General features: G+C 44.5%; 1 protein-coding gene across 3 annotated transcripts in view; it reads right to left on the minus strand.

Moving 5' to 3' along the window:
* b4galt6 (UDP-Gal:betaGlcNAc beta 1,4- galactosyltransferase, polypeptide 6) overlaps positions 1–11554 on the minus strand; it is a 94615-nt gene extending 83061 nt beyond the window's left edge. For 2 of the 3 annotated variants that reach the window (XM_068031137.1, XM_068031138.1), the window contains exon 1: positions 10998–11554. In XM_068031137.1, the coding sequence (XP_067887238.1) occupies positions 10998–11106 (109 nt within the window). In that variant the 5' untranslated portion in view covers positions 11107–11554. The remainder of the gene's footprint in view (positions 1–10997) is intronic. The other variant, XM_068031136.1, reaches the window with a different exon arrangement.
* Positions 11555–17973: the final 6419 nt, after the last annotated feature.

Consider the following 17973-nt stretch of genomic DNA (forward strand, 5'->3'; position numbering starts at 1 on the left):
AATTAGGTTTTAAGCAAGTGAAGGGGAGGCGGGTGGGGGAGAGAACCAAGGGGAAGGTGTTTGATAGGGCAGAAGGCAGGAGAGATTAAATAACAAAGTTGTCTTCGGACAAAGGCAAAGAGTGTGTTAATGCTTGTGGTAAAAGGCAAAGCATTAGTCCAGAGAGAGTGTGAAAAGCAGAATAATGAGCAGCTCAGACTGCATGAAAAACATGGTTAAAAAATAAAATAAAATGTAAAAAAAGGTCAGTCATGCTCTGAAGTTATTGAACTCAATGTTCAGTCCGCAAGGCTGTAGCGTGCCTAAATCGAAAAATCAGGTGCTGCTCCTTGAGCTCGCATTGATGTCCACTGGAGTAAGCCAAAAGACAGAAATGTTGGCATGAGAGCTGGGCGGGGAGGGGGGGGGGGGGGTGGGGTGGAGGGGGGGAAAAAAAAGAGTGTTAAAATGGCAAGCAACTGGAAACTTGGGGTCATGCTTTCGGATGGTGCAGAGGTGTTCTGCAAAGCGTCATGACATTGAGGTCTTCTTCCGTCGCCTTCGCCTCCGTGCTCACTTCTTTGACCAGGAGTCCTCCCCCCGCCCAGCAGACCCATTCACCCACCTCCAGCATTCACCCTCCACCTGCATCCCTCCTTCTGGCCTCTTACCCACTCTTGATCTTTTCATTGAGAGCTGTCAGTGAGACATCAGCCATCTCAATTTCTCTGCTCTTTTCATTCACTCTAACCTGTCTCCCTCTGAACATTCTGCACTCCGTTCTCTCAGGTCTAACCCTGACATTGTCATCAAACTTGCTGACAAAGGTGTTGCTGTTGTCTGGCGTACCGACCTCTACCTTGCAGAGGCTGAGCACCAATTCTCAGACACTTCTTCATACCTCCCCTTGGACCATAACCCCACCACTGAACATCAAGCTACTGTACACAAGGCTCTCATTGACCTCATCTCCTCCGCAGATCTTCCCTCTACAGCCTCCAACCTCAGTCCTGCAACCCCAGACAGCCCACTTCTACCTCCTTCCTAAAATCCACAAACAGGACTGTCCTGGCAGATCCATTGTTTCAGCCTGTTCCTGCCCACTGAACTTATTTCTTCCTATCTTGACTATCTTTTCTCCGCTGGTCCAGTCTCTTCCCACCTACAACCGTGACTCTTCTGACGCCCAACATCATTTTGACAATTTCCAGTTTCCTGGACCTAACCGCCTCCTCTTCACTATGGACGTCCAGTCACTCTACATCTCCATCCCCCACCAGGATGGTTTGAGGGCTCCCCACTTCTCCTTTGAACAGAGGCCCAACCAGTCCCCATCCACCACCAGCCTCCTCCACCTGTCTGTACTTGTTCTCACATTGAACAACTTCTCCTTTAACTCCACTCACTTCCTTCAAGTAAAAGGTGTTGCTATGGATACCTGCATGGGTCCGAGCTATGCATGTCTTTTTGTGGGATGGGTCAAACATTCCTTGTTCCAGTCCTACTCAGGCCCCCTCCCCTAACTTCTTTACCGGTACATTGATGACTGTATCGGTGCCGTTTCCTGCTCCTGCCCCGAACTGGAAAACTTTATCAACTTTGCTTCTAATTTCCATCCTTCTCCCACCTTTACATGGTCCATGTCCGACACTTCCCTTCCCTTCCTCGACTTCTCTGTCTCCATCTCTGGGGATAGGCCGTCTACTAATATGCATTATAAGCCCACCGACTTCCACAGCTACCCCGACTACACTTCTTCACACCCTGCCTCCTGTAAGGACTCCATCCCATCCATTCCATTCTCCCAGTTTCTCCATCTCTGATGCATCTGTTCTGATGATGCTAACTTCCATGACAGCGCTTCTGATAGGTCTTCCTTTTTCCTCAACTGAGGGCTCCCCTCACCCCCCACTGTGGTTGACAAGAGCCCTCAACTGTGTCCGGCCCATTTCCCGCATTACCTCAAGCTTCCAGTTGCTTGCCAATTCTGCCCTCACCCCCTTCCCTCCCTCCCAGAACCACGACAGGGTTCCCCTCGTCCTCCCTTTCCACCCCACCAGCCTCCACATCCAAAGGATCATCCTCCACATTTCTGCCACCTCCAGCGTGATGCCACCACCAAACGCATCTTCCCCTCCCCTCCCGTCAGCATTCCGAAGGGATCGTTCCCTCTGCGACTGCCTGGTCCATTTGTCCATTACCCCAGACACCTCATCCCCTTCCAACGGCGCCTTCCCTTGCAAGCGCAGGAGGTGTAATGACAATATTGAAAATGCTGGTTCCTTTAATTAAACAGGATTCATTTCAGTGTTAATAGCGAGCAGGTGATGCTCATTATAGTTTTGCATTTAAGGGCTGGGTTTTTGCCCAGCTGGGGGAGTTGGCTCTGGACAGAGTTAGTCCAGAAGGAAAGAGTGAGAACTAATGTTTGTACTGAACTATGAATTACCAAAAAAACTGTTGTGGATCAGAGACGGTCATCGGCTTCCTCATTTTGTTGACTGGACTTCAGCCCGTTTAACAGTAATACCTGCCCTTTTACCTCCTCTCTCCTCACTATCCAAGACCCCAAGCACTCCTTTCAGGTGAAGCAGTGATTTACTTGTACTTTTCAATTTAGTATACTGTATTCGCTGCTCACAATGTGGTCTCCTCTACATCGGGGAGACCAAACGCAGATTGGGTGACCACTTTGCAGAACAACTCCGTTCATTCCGAAAGCATGACCCCGAACTTCCAGTTACTTGCCATTTCAACACACACCCCTCCTCTCATGCCAACATCTCTGTCTTTGGTCTGCTCCAGTGTTCCAGTGAATATCAACGTAAGCTCGAGGAGTAGCACCTGATCTTTCAATTGAGCACGCTACAGCCTTGCGGACTGGCCTTTGTTTTATATTTTATTTTTTAACCATGTTCCTGTTTTTCATGCAGTCAGAGCTGCTCATTATTCTGCTTTTAACACTCTCTCTGGACTAATGCTTTGTCTTTCACCACAAGCATTAACACACTCTTTGCCTTTGTCCCAGGACTGCTTTGTTATTTAATCTCTCCTGCCCTCTGCCCTATCAAACACCTTCCCCTTCGTTCTCTCCCCCACCCACTTCCCCTTCACTTGCTTAAAACCTATTTCTTTTCTAATCTTTGCCAGCTCTGATGGAAGGTCACAGACCTGAAACGTTACCTCTGCTTCTCTCTCCACAGATGCTGCCAGACCTGCTGAGTATTTCCAGTACTTTTAGTTTTTATCTCATCTAACATTGTGTCTTGCATCAGTCACTTTTTTCAGCTCAATATCAGGAAAACCTACACCATCATCTTGGACCCCTACCACAAACCTCTGGTCCCTTCGCACTGATTACATACTGCTGTCTGGCAGAAGCTGCAGGAAACTAATCTTAACATCCTCACTGATCCTGACCTGAGTTTTAAACTCCATATACTATCCATCAGAAGACCACTTACTTCCAGCTCCAAAGTAATGCTTGGCTCCGCCTCTTGATTCTGAATTTCATATACAGAGTATTCATGCCTCTGCCATTTTGATTCCAATGCTGCACTGGTCAGCCTCACATTCTCCATGCTCTGTAAACTAGAGTTTATCCTACCCTGGCACTAAGTTGTGCTCACCCATCATTCCTTTCTCGATGACTGACATTGGTTGCCAGTCCCCAACACTTCCAGTCTAAAATTGTGTTTAAATCCCTTTATGGCCTGGCCCCTTCCCCTCACTTATCCCTTCATCCTCTTCCAGTCCTACAGACCATCTTCGCTCTCTACCTTCCCCCACCCACCCCCACGAAGAACCCTCCACTCCTCTTGTGCATCACCATTCACTTCACCATTGGTGACCACACTATCTGCCATCTAAGCCCCACGGTCTGAAATTGCCATTCTAAAACCCATCACCTCTCCAACCTTCCTCTCTTCTTTTAAGACCTGCCTTAAAACCAATCACTCTGTCAAACCTTTGGACACCTAACATCTCCATCTTAGGCTCAGCAGCCATTTCTGTCCTATTGTGTGTTTTTCCACTGTCAAGAAAACCCAATATGCCAAATGAGGAATTTTTAATTCATCGGTGGAAAACGTACATTAAACTTTTCATGGGAAAACAACTGCAGTTAACTTTTTTAAAAATTGGCAACCAAGATGGTCACTGCAGTTTGTATCTGAAACACTTTTTCATATTCAAAAGATCCACCTGCAGCCGGAGGTTTAAGCAGCATGGATCCAAGATAATGGCTTTCTCTAAGTGATTGAATTACCCAAAATTGCTTCATTAGCACTGCAGTCAAGGCAATCCTAACACTTTAACTTTGAAACAGCAAACCCCCTCCAAGTGTAAATTGGCAGCCTGGGGCCTGTCGAGCCAATTCCTCACCTTGAATTTCATTAGAAGGTTCCAGAAAACCTGAAGCAGCCATGTGACCATCTGGGAAGCCTTTATTTTCCCCTTTGGGCAAAGAGACACGCAGTAACTGAGACTGCAGCAGCACAGAAAACTGTTGCATCCTTTTCTTTCTCTCCCCAGAAAACATCAAGTTTGAAAACCATCTGCAACTGTGGACCCTCCAAGACTACAGACGGCTACAGCCAGAGCCCAGGGGAAGAGAGCTACCTACCAGTCTGCCTTCAAGAAAACCCTGAGCAAAGCAGACCAGCTACAAAGTGCACTTTGATCATAAAAGGACTTCAAGAATACAACTTCAGCCGAAAGACCACCGGATCATCCAACTCCATCAACGGTGTATTTAACTTTTATTTAATCCAACTAAAAATACTACTTTCCACTTTGTAATCATTTGTGTGAGAGATTCTCGTGTCAATGTGTAGCCTTTTAAAAAAATATTTTTAAATTGGGGTTAGATTGTTAAGTATTATAAACTTATTTCTTTCTTGTTTAATCTCAGGAAAATCTGTCCGATTGATTCTTTCATGATCACAGTAAAGGAAAGAGCATGGCTGCCAGTGATGAAGCGATTAAAATTGGGGATGCTCAAGAAGCCAGAATTAGATAAGCACAGAGACCTCGGAGAGTCGTAGGGCTGGAGGAGATTACAGAGATAGGGAGGGATGAGGCCATAGTGGGATTTGAAAAGAGGGATGAGAATTTTAAAAATCGAGGTATTACTTAACTGGGAGCCAATATATGTCATTCAGTACAGGGGTGATTGGTAAAATAGAATTGGTGCTAGTTGGGACACAGGCAGCAGATCTTTGGATGGCCTCAAGTTTACGTAGGGCACCAGGTGGGTGGCCGGTCAGACGTGTATTGCAATAGTCAATCTAGATGTAACAAAGGCATGGATGAGAATTTCAGCATCAGTTGAGCTGAGGAAAGGACTGAGTCAGACTATGTTATGGAGGTGGAAATAGTCTTAGTGATGGCACGGATGGTTGAAACTTTGATCATGGGGTCAAATAGGACACCAAGATTGCAAACAGTCTGGTACAGCCTTAGAGAGTTGCCAAGGAGAGGGATGGAGTCAGTGGCTAGGGAACAGAGCTTGTGGCTGGAACCAAAGATGATGGCTTCTGTCTTCCCAATGCCAATCACCTTAAATCTGTGTCCTCTGCTTCTGAATCCTTCCGCCAATGGAAACAGTGTCTCCCTATCTACTCTGTCCAGACCGCTCATGATTTTGGAGCCTGTGATTTTGTCACAGTCACATCAAAGTTAAACCATTCCTCCTTGTCCTTCCTTATCTGTCTGCAGCCTTCTCCTGTACCTCACCCTGTCATCCAGCTGGGTGGGACTGCACTTGCCAGTTCCATTCTTGTCTATCTAATCATAGCCAGAGAATCACCTCCTCCTGCCCTGCACCATTACCTCTGGTGTCCCCAAGGGTCTATCCTTGACCCCTCCAATTTCTCAGCTACCTACTGTTCCACGGTGACACCAGCCGAAAACAGAGTAAAAAAGTGTCCGTTCCTACATGCTCTACATTACCATCATATTTCTGGACCTCTCCACGGTCTTAAATTGTCAGACTGTTTGTCTGAATCCAGTACTGGATGAGCAGAATTTCATCCATGTAAGCATTGGGAATGCAGAAGCCATCGTCTTTGGTCCCAGCCACAAGCTCTGTTCCCTAGTCACTGACTCTATCCCTCTCCCTGGCAACTGTCTAAGGCTGAACCAGACTCTTTGCAATCTTGGTGTCATATTTGGTGAGAGCTGGGAGAGAAAGTATTTTGAGGGAGAAGCTGGGAAAGCAGACAGTCGGGCAAGAGGAACATGTGGTGGCTGAGTCGATTGCATCAATTTGTAAATGAAGAAATCCATGAGCTCCTTGCACTTAACATTAAATGTAAAGATGACAGAGTTTTGGAAGTGGGTGGTTGAAGAAAGAAGCTGTTTATGATGGAAAAGGGGAGAACTTAAGGTTTTTTCTTGCCTTCCAAGATAACACTGAAATAAAGGATGGTTTTGGTAGATGAGAGAGGCAGTACATCAGAAGTGAAAACTCTGCAGGTTGCACATATTGCAGAATGCAAAAATCATGTTTCTCCTTTACCCATAAAATTCAGAGGCAAGCTGGATTTATAGACGAGCTTGTCAATTTTCATGATTAAAATACAGGTCAAACTCTGGACTGAACATCCCAGAAAATCATATATAATCTTGAAAATGTTGTTTAACAGCTGTCATTCTTTAAACAGCATTCCAGAAGTTAATAAGCTATTCAGCAGCTTAAAAAAAAAGAAAACCATCTTCAAAACAGTGAAACATGTATAAGTTAGACGGGCCTCCACTGTCAAATGTTGAAAACAGCACAAAACTAGATTATTGGAAAACAAACAAATGTATCCAGTTAAAGTGATGCTATCAACAAAAGGAATAAAGGTGGTACTGGGATGCTCCTCAAATGGTATCCAATTATAAATAGAAACAAATTCCTTTTAACCATGCTTGTATGGTTTGTTAATGCAGCTATATTTGAAACATTGCGATCCTGGATACTTTAACTTCAAAAGAACATTGATATACAATGTAGCAGTTTGAAAAACAGCAATAAATATAGCTTGGTAACTTGAATTTAAGATATAAAGACAGCCACACCAGAACTGTAGCAAACATAACGAAGCCTCGTAATCCAAAATAAAAATGGAAAATGCTGGACCAACACAATGAGTCAGTCAGCATTTGAAATAGAAAGACAGGATAGAACTTCAGGCGAGACCTTTCTTCACGTCTAAATGATGAGTCATCCCGAAACATTAGCATTTCACAGAGGTGAACTTATTTCAATTGGCTGAGCAACTGAAATGGGAATGCTTAGTTGTACAAAATGCATGTACAACATTGAAGAAATAGGTTATTTAACGTAAACTGTGAATACACAGTTGGAAGGTACATGCACAAAATTAACCAGTCTCAACTGAGCTGCAAGATGTTCTGCTGCATGGGCTGTTTTATTTAATTTAATGGGTCAGGGAGATATTTCTTCTTGGAAATTTAGTTAATGGCCTCTTTCAAAAAATTTAATTATTGATTATCTGTAACTCGACAAACTGCTGGAAAGCATAAATGACTTTTTTTTCTCATTCCACAAATTTGTTTGTTTCATCAGCTAGAAACCAACTTAAATTTATATAGCACCTTTAACATAATAAATTATCCCAAGGCACTTCACAGGAGCATTATAAAACAAAATATGACACTGAGCCACAAAAAGAGATATTCAGTCAATGACCAGAGAACTTGGTCAAAGAGGTAGCTTTTAAGGAGTGCCTTAAAGGAGGAAAGCGAGGTGGAGAGGTGTAGGGAGGGAATTCCAGAGCTCGGGCCTGCCTACTGCAAGTGCGGCCAGCAACAATGGAGCAATTAAAAATAGGGTTTGCACAAGAGGGCATAATTAAGGAGTGCAGATATCTCAGGGGGTTGTGGGGCTGGAGGAGATTACAGTGATAGGGAGGGGCGAGGCCATGGAGGGATTTGCAAACAAGGATTAGAATTTTTAAATCAAGACGTTGCTTGACCGGGAGCCAATGCACATTAGTGAGCACAGGGGTACAGGGAAAAAGGACTTGGTGCATGTTAAAACATGAGCAGCAGAGTTGTGAATAACCTCAAGTTTGTGGAGGGTAGATTGTGGGACATCGGCCAGGAGTGTGTTGGAATAGTCAAGTCTAGAGGTAACGAAGGCATGGATGAGGGTTTCAGCAGCAGATGTGCTGGGACCAAAGAAAAGAAAGAACTTTCAGAGCCTCAGTCATCCCAAACCATTTTACAGCCAATGACGAACTTTTGAAGTGTAGTCATTGTTGTAATGTAGAAATCGCATCAGCCAATTTGTACGCAGCAAGCCCCCACAACCAACAATGTGATAATGACTAGATAAATTGTTTTTAATTAATGTTGGCTGAGGGATAACTATTGGCCAGAACATCAGGGACCACCTGCTCTTCTTTGATTAGTGCCTTGTGATCTTTCACATCAACCAAAAGAGGGCAGATGGAGTCTCAGTTTAATGTCTCATCAAAAAGATGGCATCTCTGGCAGTACAGTACTCCCTCAGTATTGCCTTGATGATGTGCTCAAGTGTTTGCAGTGGAACTTGAAATCACTTCTGACTGACAGAAGAGAATGCCATCATGGAGCTACAGCCAACACTTTCATTATAAAAGTTTGTTCCATCTATATTTTTTCACCTAATCATCACTGCACTATTAAAGCTTTGACTTGAGAGAAGTTTAAATGTATTTGCAAGTTCAAGATTTACTCTAAACTGCAGTCAAAAGACTTAAATCACATAAAAAGACTTGGGTCACTTCCTAAGCTCTTCTCAATAAAGTGGATAACTTTTAAAACATATATAAAATTATTGCACAAGTTACATAACTTACTCATACACACTAGTAAATAGCGAGGACCTATTTCCCCAGGTTGTAATTTTGTCATGAGAGGAAACGACTATTTTGATGCAGCCCATTGGTTTCTGCAGTAGCGAGTAAAGCCTGGCTCGGGTATAAAAGTAAAACCGACAACAGCCAACCCAAACCCAACCCGGGCCGGACACATGAAGCCAGGCTTTACTGCAGAGTGCAGAGACTGGACATTAAATGAACATTCAGGACGTCAAGGCGGGAAACGTGCAGTCCAGTCTCTACAATTTGCAGTAAAGTCTGGACTGCACGTTTCCTGCCTTGACGTCCTGAATGTTCATTTAAATATTACTTCCCGGAGCAAGGCAGCACTGTCCACGTCCAGCCCGACCCGAGCCCAAATGCTGGACGTGGAAGAGAGACCCGACCCAAACCAAACCCAACAAGCGTCAGGTCGGGTCGCCACGCTTTAGTAGCGAGCTAATAAATCAATCACCATATGGCAAGGTGTCTGGATAGTGGCAACAGGTTGGCATCCTTCCATCTACCAAAGGTTATGAACATGCTGCAAACAATCCATTTAGGTGGAGTGCCTTCTCTTGGCACACTTTTGCTGATGGCTGTGAAGGCCAATCCTTGAGGCAGGTGCTGCCGTAAGTGCTGCACGTGAAGCTGCCAAGTGACGCTGCGAGTTGTTTTTGACGGTGGCGCCTGTTGCCAAGCTGCTGTAGCATCAGGTCATCGCAGTAGTGCACACCAGTCCACAGTGATGTGCAGCGATTTACCTCTTTCGTCAGTTAGTGACTCCCAAATGCGATAGTCGAGACTTAGGGCCTTCATGTCACACTTGCAAGCAATCTTGAAGCGGAGCTTTCGGCGCCCCACTGGTCATCTGGCCTCAGCTACCTCACCATATGGAAGGTCATTGGGTATGTGACTGTCTTCCATCCTGTGGACGTGCCTGATCCACCGAAGCCGCCTCTGTATGATTAGTGCCAACACACTTGGGTGCTCTGCCTTTGAGAGGACTGCCGCATTCGAGATTTTGTCCTACCAGGATATACCCATAATGTGCAGCAGACAGTGAAGATGGAAATTATTGAGCTTCTTTTCCTGGTAGCTGTAAGTCACCCGTGTTTCACAGCCATACAGCAAGGTTCTGAGAACACAGGCCTTATAAACCATCAGCTTGGTTTTATTCCATGCACAACAGATCATATTTAAAATATACAAGTATTTAAAAAAATATGAAAATAAATTAATTGCAAAACAAAGCACAAACACAGCACCATTTTAAAAACACTGCTCCTGAACTCCAATTTCCATGATGGTTTCTCCCCTGAGATGCATACACTTTACTAAAGGAGAGATGCCAAATACAGAAGCCACAGTATCACATGAATTTCAAACTGCACTAGGCTGGTCATAAATACACAAGGTTTATATAATGCAGTATTTGAACACAATTCAAAAATTCCACTTTGAAATGGATCAGGCCCACTTGTGATGCCAACTGGAAGCACTGTTGGCCGCTGTGAAGAAGTGTCTTGGAGAATGTTAATCAATTCAGTGCAGCACAAAACCTGCAGTAATAATAGATAGCAAAGCAACTAGGAATGATAGGAAAATACACAAACCAGAACCCAAAACTGGTCTTGTATACTCTTCCAATAAATTCAAAATATATATTACCATGTCCTTCCTCGTAGAACACTTTCTGACATTTCCACCAATAGATTAATAAACAAAAAGGCAGTGTAAAATAGCATTGGCCAAATATTGCCACACCAGTTCAAAGATAGCTATTTACAGATGTTCTCAGTTCCAGATAATCATTAAGAATTGCCACATTTTCTGTAAAGCATCAGATCCATCATTTCACAGATGGATACAAATGAAATCATATGTTTCCCCTGCAGTGCAACATTCAGCAACATTAAACATCTGTCATGTATGTTACATGGTATTGAGAGCTCTGGGATTGCCAGGTAACATGAAGCTGAGAAGAGAGCATATTAACTGAGGACATTCAGTGAAAACAGATCCTCAGCAATTACAAGTATCATTTTCAACTGCCTTTTGCAATGTAAAGAACTCAGTACCGACCATTTAAAAAAAAAAACTAAAACTGGACTGCTGCACCTGCTTCACATTGCAGATTAAACATTTGGATCAATCTCTTCTTACCTATTCCAGGTGCCACATAGATGAAGTAGAGACATGATGTAGACAAGGAGAAGAAGAAGATGAAGGCGAAGAAGGAACGGTTGGAAATACGCAGGACTTTCTTCAACATCCTGATTATGATTTCTGTAAGGGGGGAAATAATAAATACACCCCCCCCCCCTCCCCCCAAATTTGGGTGTTTTTAAATCCTTGAAAGCGTGCTACATAAAAACTATAGATGCACCATTCAATAAAAGTGGTCGGCCGAATGAGGAAGAGTTAAAAATGCAGAAAATGTGGATCTGCAAGAGGCAGCAGCATCTTCATCCTGCTGTGTTTCAAGTCAGCCAGGCAATGGAGGTCGGTCTGGGGAAGAAGGAGCCGGCAGTACTGGAGATTTCCCACACGCTACTCCAAATTCAAACCAGGAATTTACAGTTTTAAAATTAACGATCGAGATTAAATTATGTGAAAGCTTCCTCTTCCGCCCTACTGCAGAGGCACCCTGCTTCCTCCGCCAGTCAGACTGGGGGCAGGGAAATAGTTAAGGGTTGGTGGTGGGCGTGGGTGTGTTGGGGGAAGGTGGTGGGAGGGAGGGAGGGGGGGGGAGGGTAACGGGGGTGGGGGATGGGCGGCGGGAGGGTTGGTTGGGGGGGGGGGAGGGACGGAAGCCGGTCGCCATGGAGATCTGACGAGCCAATGATCTCACAGAGGCGGGCGCGCGTCTTTCCCTCCCCCGCCCCGCGCGTGCTGACGTCGGAAGCCGTTTGTTTCAGTTGGTTTTGAATGGAGCGGCGCGCGCCGGCTGGCGGGAGAAGAGGCCCGGGGGTGGGGGTGGGGTGGTGGGTGGGTGGGGGGGGGGGGAGACCGCGTGTTGAACGTGCTGACGTCGGGGGGAAACCCGCGTGCTGAACGTGCTGACGTCGGGGGGAGCCGCGTGCTAAACGCGGTGATGTTGAGGAGACGCGTGCTCAGTGCCGTTGCCGGGAATTGGTCATTGGCGGTTGGCGACCGCCGCCGGCGTGTTAGTTTGCGGTCCTTTGGCTAAGGAAAACAGAAACCCAGTCAAAATCGCAGCAGCAGCTCCTTATTGTTTTCAATTGAGATCTGTGATTATATTTCTTCCGTGTTTTTAGTTCTTGACTTAATACTTTTGCTGCAAGAAACAGGCTATGCTGCCCATCCGATCCAAATTGTTGCTTCAGCTGCACATCTGCTCACTGCATATCCTGCTATTTATTGCCAAAGAGTCTACAGGAGTTGGGTCAGGACTCTCAGCAAACAGTCTATTTTACAGCAACTAGAGTCTGTTTAAACAGCAAACAGTCCACAGAGTCTATTTAAAAAGAGTCTCTACAAACTGCAGCAAACTAAGCTCATGACCAAAACTACAGCAATGTCTCCCAATAAAAGGAGGGTGATTTCACAAGCAAAAATGCAATGAGTGGAGGAGAGTTACATCAATAGAAATGCTGTATAAAAAAGCAATCCCAGGTGTGATTAACTGGGGACTTACACAATCATCTCCATTCTGGCCAAGAATACTGGTGTCACATTATGCAGTTTTTTTTTCTCCCTCCTGTGTTTATCTAGCTTCCCCATCAAATGCATTTATGCTTTTTTTTATTTTTTTATTTTTTTTATTTTTTTTTTATCTTCTTTTTCAAGAAAAGAAAAAGAAGATAAAAAAGCAATCCCAGGTGTGATTAACTGGGGACTTACACAATCATCTCCATTCTGGCCAAGAATACTGGTGTCACATTATGCAGTTTTTTTTTCTCCCTCCTGTGTTTATCTAGCTTCCCCATCAAATGCATTTATGCTACTTGCCTCAATTACTCCTTGTGGTAGCGAGTTCCACATTCTCAGTCCTCCAGATAAAGAAGGTATTCCTAAATTCCTTATTTGTGACTATCTTAAAATTTTGTCCCCGAGACTCAAATCTAAACAGGGCTGTGTTCTCACACCTACACTGTTTGGGATCTTCTTCTCCCTGCTGCTCTCACATGCGTTCAAGTCTTCAGAAGAAGGAATTTTCCTCCACACAAGATCAGATGGCAGGTTGTTCAACCTTGCCCATCTAAGAGCGAAGACCAAAGTATGGAAGGTCCTCATCAGGGAACTCCTCTTTGTTGACGATGCTGCATTAATATCCCACACAGAAGAGTGTCTGCAGAGACTCATCGACAGGATTGCGGCTGCCTGCAACGAACTTGTCCTAACCATCAGCCTTAAGAAAACGAACATCATGGGACAGAACGTCAGAAATGCTCCATCCATCAATATCAGCGACCACACTCTGGAAGTGGTTCAAGAGTTCACCTACCTAGGCTCAACTATCACCAGTAACCTGTCTCCCGATGCAGAAATCAACAAGAGCATGGGAAAGGCATCCGCTGTTATGTCCAGACTGGCCAAGAGAGTGTGGGAAATGGCGCACTGACACGGAACACAAAAGCCCGAGTGTATCAAGCCTGTGTCCTCAGCACCTTGCTCTACGGCAGCGAGGCCTGGACAACGTATGTCTGCCAAGAGCGACGTCTCAATTCATTCCATCTTCATTGCCTCCGGAGAATCCTTGGCATCAGGTGGCAGGACTGCATCTCCAACACAGAAGTCCTCGAGGCAGCCAAAATCCCCAGCGTAAACACCCTACTGAGCCAGCGGCACTTGAGATGGCTTGGCCATGTGAGCCGCATGGAAGATGGCAGGATCCCCAAGGACGCATTGTACAGCGAGCTCATCACGGGTATCAAACCTACAGGCCATCCATGTCTCCGCTTTAAAGATGTATGCAAACCTGACGTGAAGTCCTGTAACATTGACCACAAGTCATGGGAAGCAGTTACCAGTGATCGCCAGAGCTGGCGGACAGCCATAAAGGCGGGCCTAAAGTGTGGTGCGTCGAAGAGACTTCACTGTTGGCAGAAAAAAAGACAGAAGCACAAGGAAAGAGCCAACTGTGTAACAGCCCTGACAACCAATTTTATCTGCAGTGCCTGTGGAAGAGTCTGTTACTCTAGAATTGGCCTTTATAGCCACTCCAGGTGCTGCTCCACAAATCACTGACCACCTCCAGGTGCTTACCCATTGTCTCTCGAGACAAGGAGGCCAAAGAAGACTCAAATCAACAAAATTAATAGCTTTGTTGTAAAATAACTTACTGTAGTAGAGTTGTCTAATGTGTCAGAAGATTATCGGTTCAAATCCCACTCCAGAGTCATTTAGCACAAGATCTAGGCTGACACTCCTAGTGCAGTACTGGGGGAGTGCTGCGATGTCTGTGTTGCCATCTTTCGGATGAGACACCAAACCAAAGCCCCATCTGTTCTCTTAAGGACATAAAAGATCCTACGGCACTATTCAACAAAGAGCAGGGGAGTTCTCCCCAGTGCCCTGGCCAATATTTATCCCTCCATAACATCTCTAAAAGCAAATTCTCAGGTCATGTTTGTGGAACCTTGCTGTGTGCAAATGGTCGGCGATGTTTCCTACATTACCACCATGACCACACTTCAAAAGTACTTCATTGGGATGTGTAAATGCACGTTCTTTTATTTCTGATGTACTGCACTCTTATTTGGAGTTAGGTGGCATTACCACATGAAGCTTAATGATATAAGTATTATTAGTCAATCTTCCATGGCTTTGTACACAGGGAGTCATTTTCTGGAGTGCATGTATGCAGATATTGTATCGAAATTTACATTGGATTCCACACCGATCTTGCAGATGGGAACAAATGCTGAAATTTTCAGCAGTAGTGATTTTCCTGCATTATAATGTAAAAATAAGGCAGCAGCAGTTAATAGTGAGTGGACTGCTGCCTTCTTTCTTGGCTTCTCACTCCGAGCTTCTGGGTTCTGCTGTTACTCTTTCTCTGCCATTATAATGCAGAACAAGCTCAGGTAGGCCAATCCAGATGCTTAGTCCTTCTGAACACATGGAGGGAGTTTGGGAGGTGGTCAGAGGGGTTTGATAAACTTCAGTAAGAAAAATTAAAAGGAACATCACTATCAAGATCCAAAATTCTAAGCTGCAAAAGTCCGGTGGCCTCAGATTGTTCTGTACCTAAATCTATGGATGTACATCGACATTAACTCCAAGATCCTTGTGTAATCTTGTCTTTTGCAATAGGGGAAGAGCTTTTTAAGTGCGTGACAGAGAGTGGATTTGGGCAGAAATATTTTGGAAGCAGTACAATCATAGAAATCCTCGTATACCCATGTATTTTAGTGGTAATACTGGCCTAAATCAATTATGCACAAATTACCTCATAAAACTGCATTACCACTCTTATGCTGCAGTGACACCGAAACTATGCAGGAAATTCTTCGCCATGGTTTGAATATTTGATGTAAAATTTTCAACTTTCGGATACACACAGAAATCACACCAAGAAGCACCTAACTTTTAAGTCAAAAGCAAAATACTGTGGATGCTGGAAATCTGTAATAAAAACAAAAAGTGCTGGAAATGCTCAGCAGGTCAAGCTGTGGAGAGAAACAGAGTTAACATTTCAGGTCTGTGCCTTTCATCAGAACTGGGAAAAGTGAGAAAGGTTTTGAGCAAATGAAAGTAGGGAGGGTGGGAAGAAGATCTAAAGGAAAGATTATTGATAGGGTGAAAGGCAGGAGAGATTAAATGACAAAAGCATTCATGCTGCAAGACCAAAGGGAATGGTAATGGAACAAGTAAATAATCAAAAGATGTGTCTATAGCCTATGTGAATGGCAGGTCCTGAATAGCAAAGGAAAAAAGAAACAAGAGAGAAAGAAACAAATTAGCAAAGAAAAAGGAAACTAAATTGGGTAGAGTTTATGATCTAAAATTATTGAACTCAATGTTGAGTCCTGAAGGCTGTAAAGTGCCCAGTCGAAAGATGAGGTGCTGTTCCTCGAGTTTGTGTTGAGATTATTGGAACACTGTAGCAGGCCAAGGACAGAAAGGTCAGAGTGGGAGCAAGGTAGAGAATTAAAATGACAACCGAGTAGAAGCTCGGGGTCATGCTTGCGTACTGGAGATATTCCACAAGGCAGTCATCCGGTCTACGTTTGGTCTCCCCAGTGTAGAGGAAGATACATTGTGAGCAGCAAGTACAGTATAATAAATTTAAAAGAAGTACAAGTAAATTGTTATTTCACCTGGAAGGAGTGTTTGGAGCCCTGGACAGTGAGAAGGGAGGAGGTAAAAGGGCAGGTGTTGCATCTCCTATGTTTGCATGGAAAGATGCCATGAGAAGGGGACGATGTGCTGGGATGACTGAGGAGTGGATCAGGGTGTCGCAGAGGGAACAGTCCCTTCGGAATGCTGAAAGGGGAAAGGAGGGGAAGATGTGTTTGGTGGTGGCATCATGCTGGAAGTTACAGAAATGGCAGAGGATGTTACGTTGAATACAGAGGCTGGTGAGGTGGAAGGTGAGGACAAGGGGAACCCTATCATGATTCTGGGAGGGAGGGGAAAGGGTGAGAGCAGAAGTGTGTGAAATAGATCGGATTGAGAGCCCTGTCAACCACATTGAAGGAGAATCCTCAGTTGAGGAAAAAGGAAGACATAAGGGAAGGGCTGGTATGGAAGATTGCATCGTCAGTACAGTTTCAAAAGAGATGGAGAAACTGAGAGAATGGAATGGAGTCCTTACAGGGGTTGGGGTGTGAGGAAGTGTAGTCCAGGTAGCTCTGGGAGTCCGTGGGCTTATAGTGAATATTCGCAGATAGCCTATGCCCTGAAATGGAGGCAGAGAAGTCAAGGAAGGGAAGGGAAGAGTCATAAATGGATCATGTGAAAGTGAGAGAAGGGTGGAAATTGGAAAGAAAGTCAATGAAATTTTCCAGTTCAGGGAGACAGCAAGAAACAACAGGTGAGGGAAGAGGCCTGAGTAGGACTGGAACAAGGGATGTTCCATATATTCCACAAACAGATGGGCATAGGTAGGACCCAAAATAAAAACAAGAAATGCTGGAAATACTCAGCAGATCTGGCAGCATCTGTGGAGAGAGAAGCAGAGTTAACATTTCAGGTCAGTGACCCTTCTTCTCTGCTTCTCTCTCCACAGATGCTGTCAGACCTGTTGAGTATTTCCAGCATTTCTTGTTTTTATTTCAGATTTCCAGCATTGCAGTATTTCACTTTTATTATAGGTAGGACCCATGTGGGTATCCATAGCAACACTTTTTATTTGGAGGGTGTGAGTGGAATTGAAGGAGAAGTTGTTCAATGTGAGAACAATGAAGTTCAGCCAGGCAGAGGAGGGTGGTGGTGGATGGGGACTGGTTGGGCCTCCATTCTAGGAAGAAGCAGAGAGCCGTCAGACCGTCTTGGAGACAGTTGGAGGTGTTGAGGGATTTGGGGGTGTTTTGGAGATCCATGTGGTGAAGGCTGTTCGGTAGGGAGTTCCAGGATTTTGATCCAGTGACAATGAAGCAATGGCAATATACGTCCAAGTCAGGAAAGTGGATGACTTGGAAGCAATGGTTTCCCATGCACCTACTGCCTTTGTCCTTCTAAGTGGTGGAGATTGCGGGGTTGGGAGGCAATGCTGAAGAAACCTCGGCAAGTTGCTGCAGTACATCTGGTTGTTAGTGCACCATGCAGGCATGCTATACCGGAGGTGAGGGGGTGATTGTTTAGGCTAGTGGATCATAAAAGTATACTTGGACAGGAGCTTTGCTTTTTTATTTGAATATTTAATGATTAACTCATTTAATCAAAATTGATGATAAACACTGTATCAGGAGAAGAAAGTTATGTATAGATAATAACATAATAGATAGAGAAGAGGTACGGGTGGAGTTCAGTGTGGAGAAATGTGAAGTCATTGGAGGACTATCATGGAAAGACAGTATTCTAGAAATGGCACAATTTTGAAAGTGTACATGAACAAAGACAGCTTGGTGTCCATATAAACAAATCCTTAAAGATGGCAAGGCAAGTTGAAAGGTAATTTAAAAAGCATATGGATTACTTGGGTTTATAAATGGAGGTATAAAATATAAAA

The sequence above is a fragment of the Heterodontus francisci genome, chromosome 5 (genome assembly GCF_036365525.1).
Source record: "Heterodontus francisci isolate sHetFra1 chromosome 5, sHetFra1.hap1, whole genome shotgun sequence".
In the NCBI taxonomy this organism is placed as follows: domain Eukaryota; kingdom Metazoa; phylum Chordata; class Chondrichthyes; order Heterodontiformes; family Heterodontidae; genus Heterodontus; species Heterodontus francisci.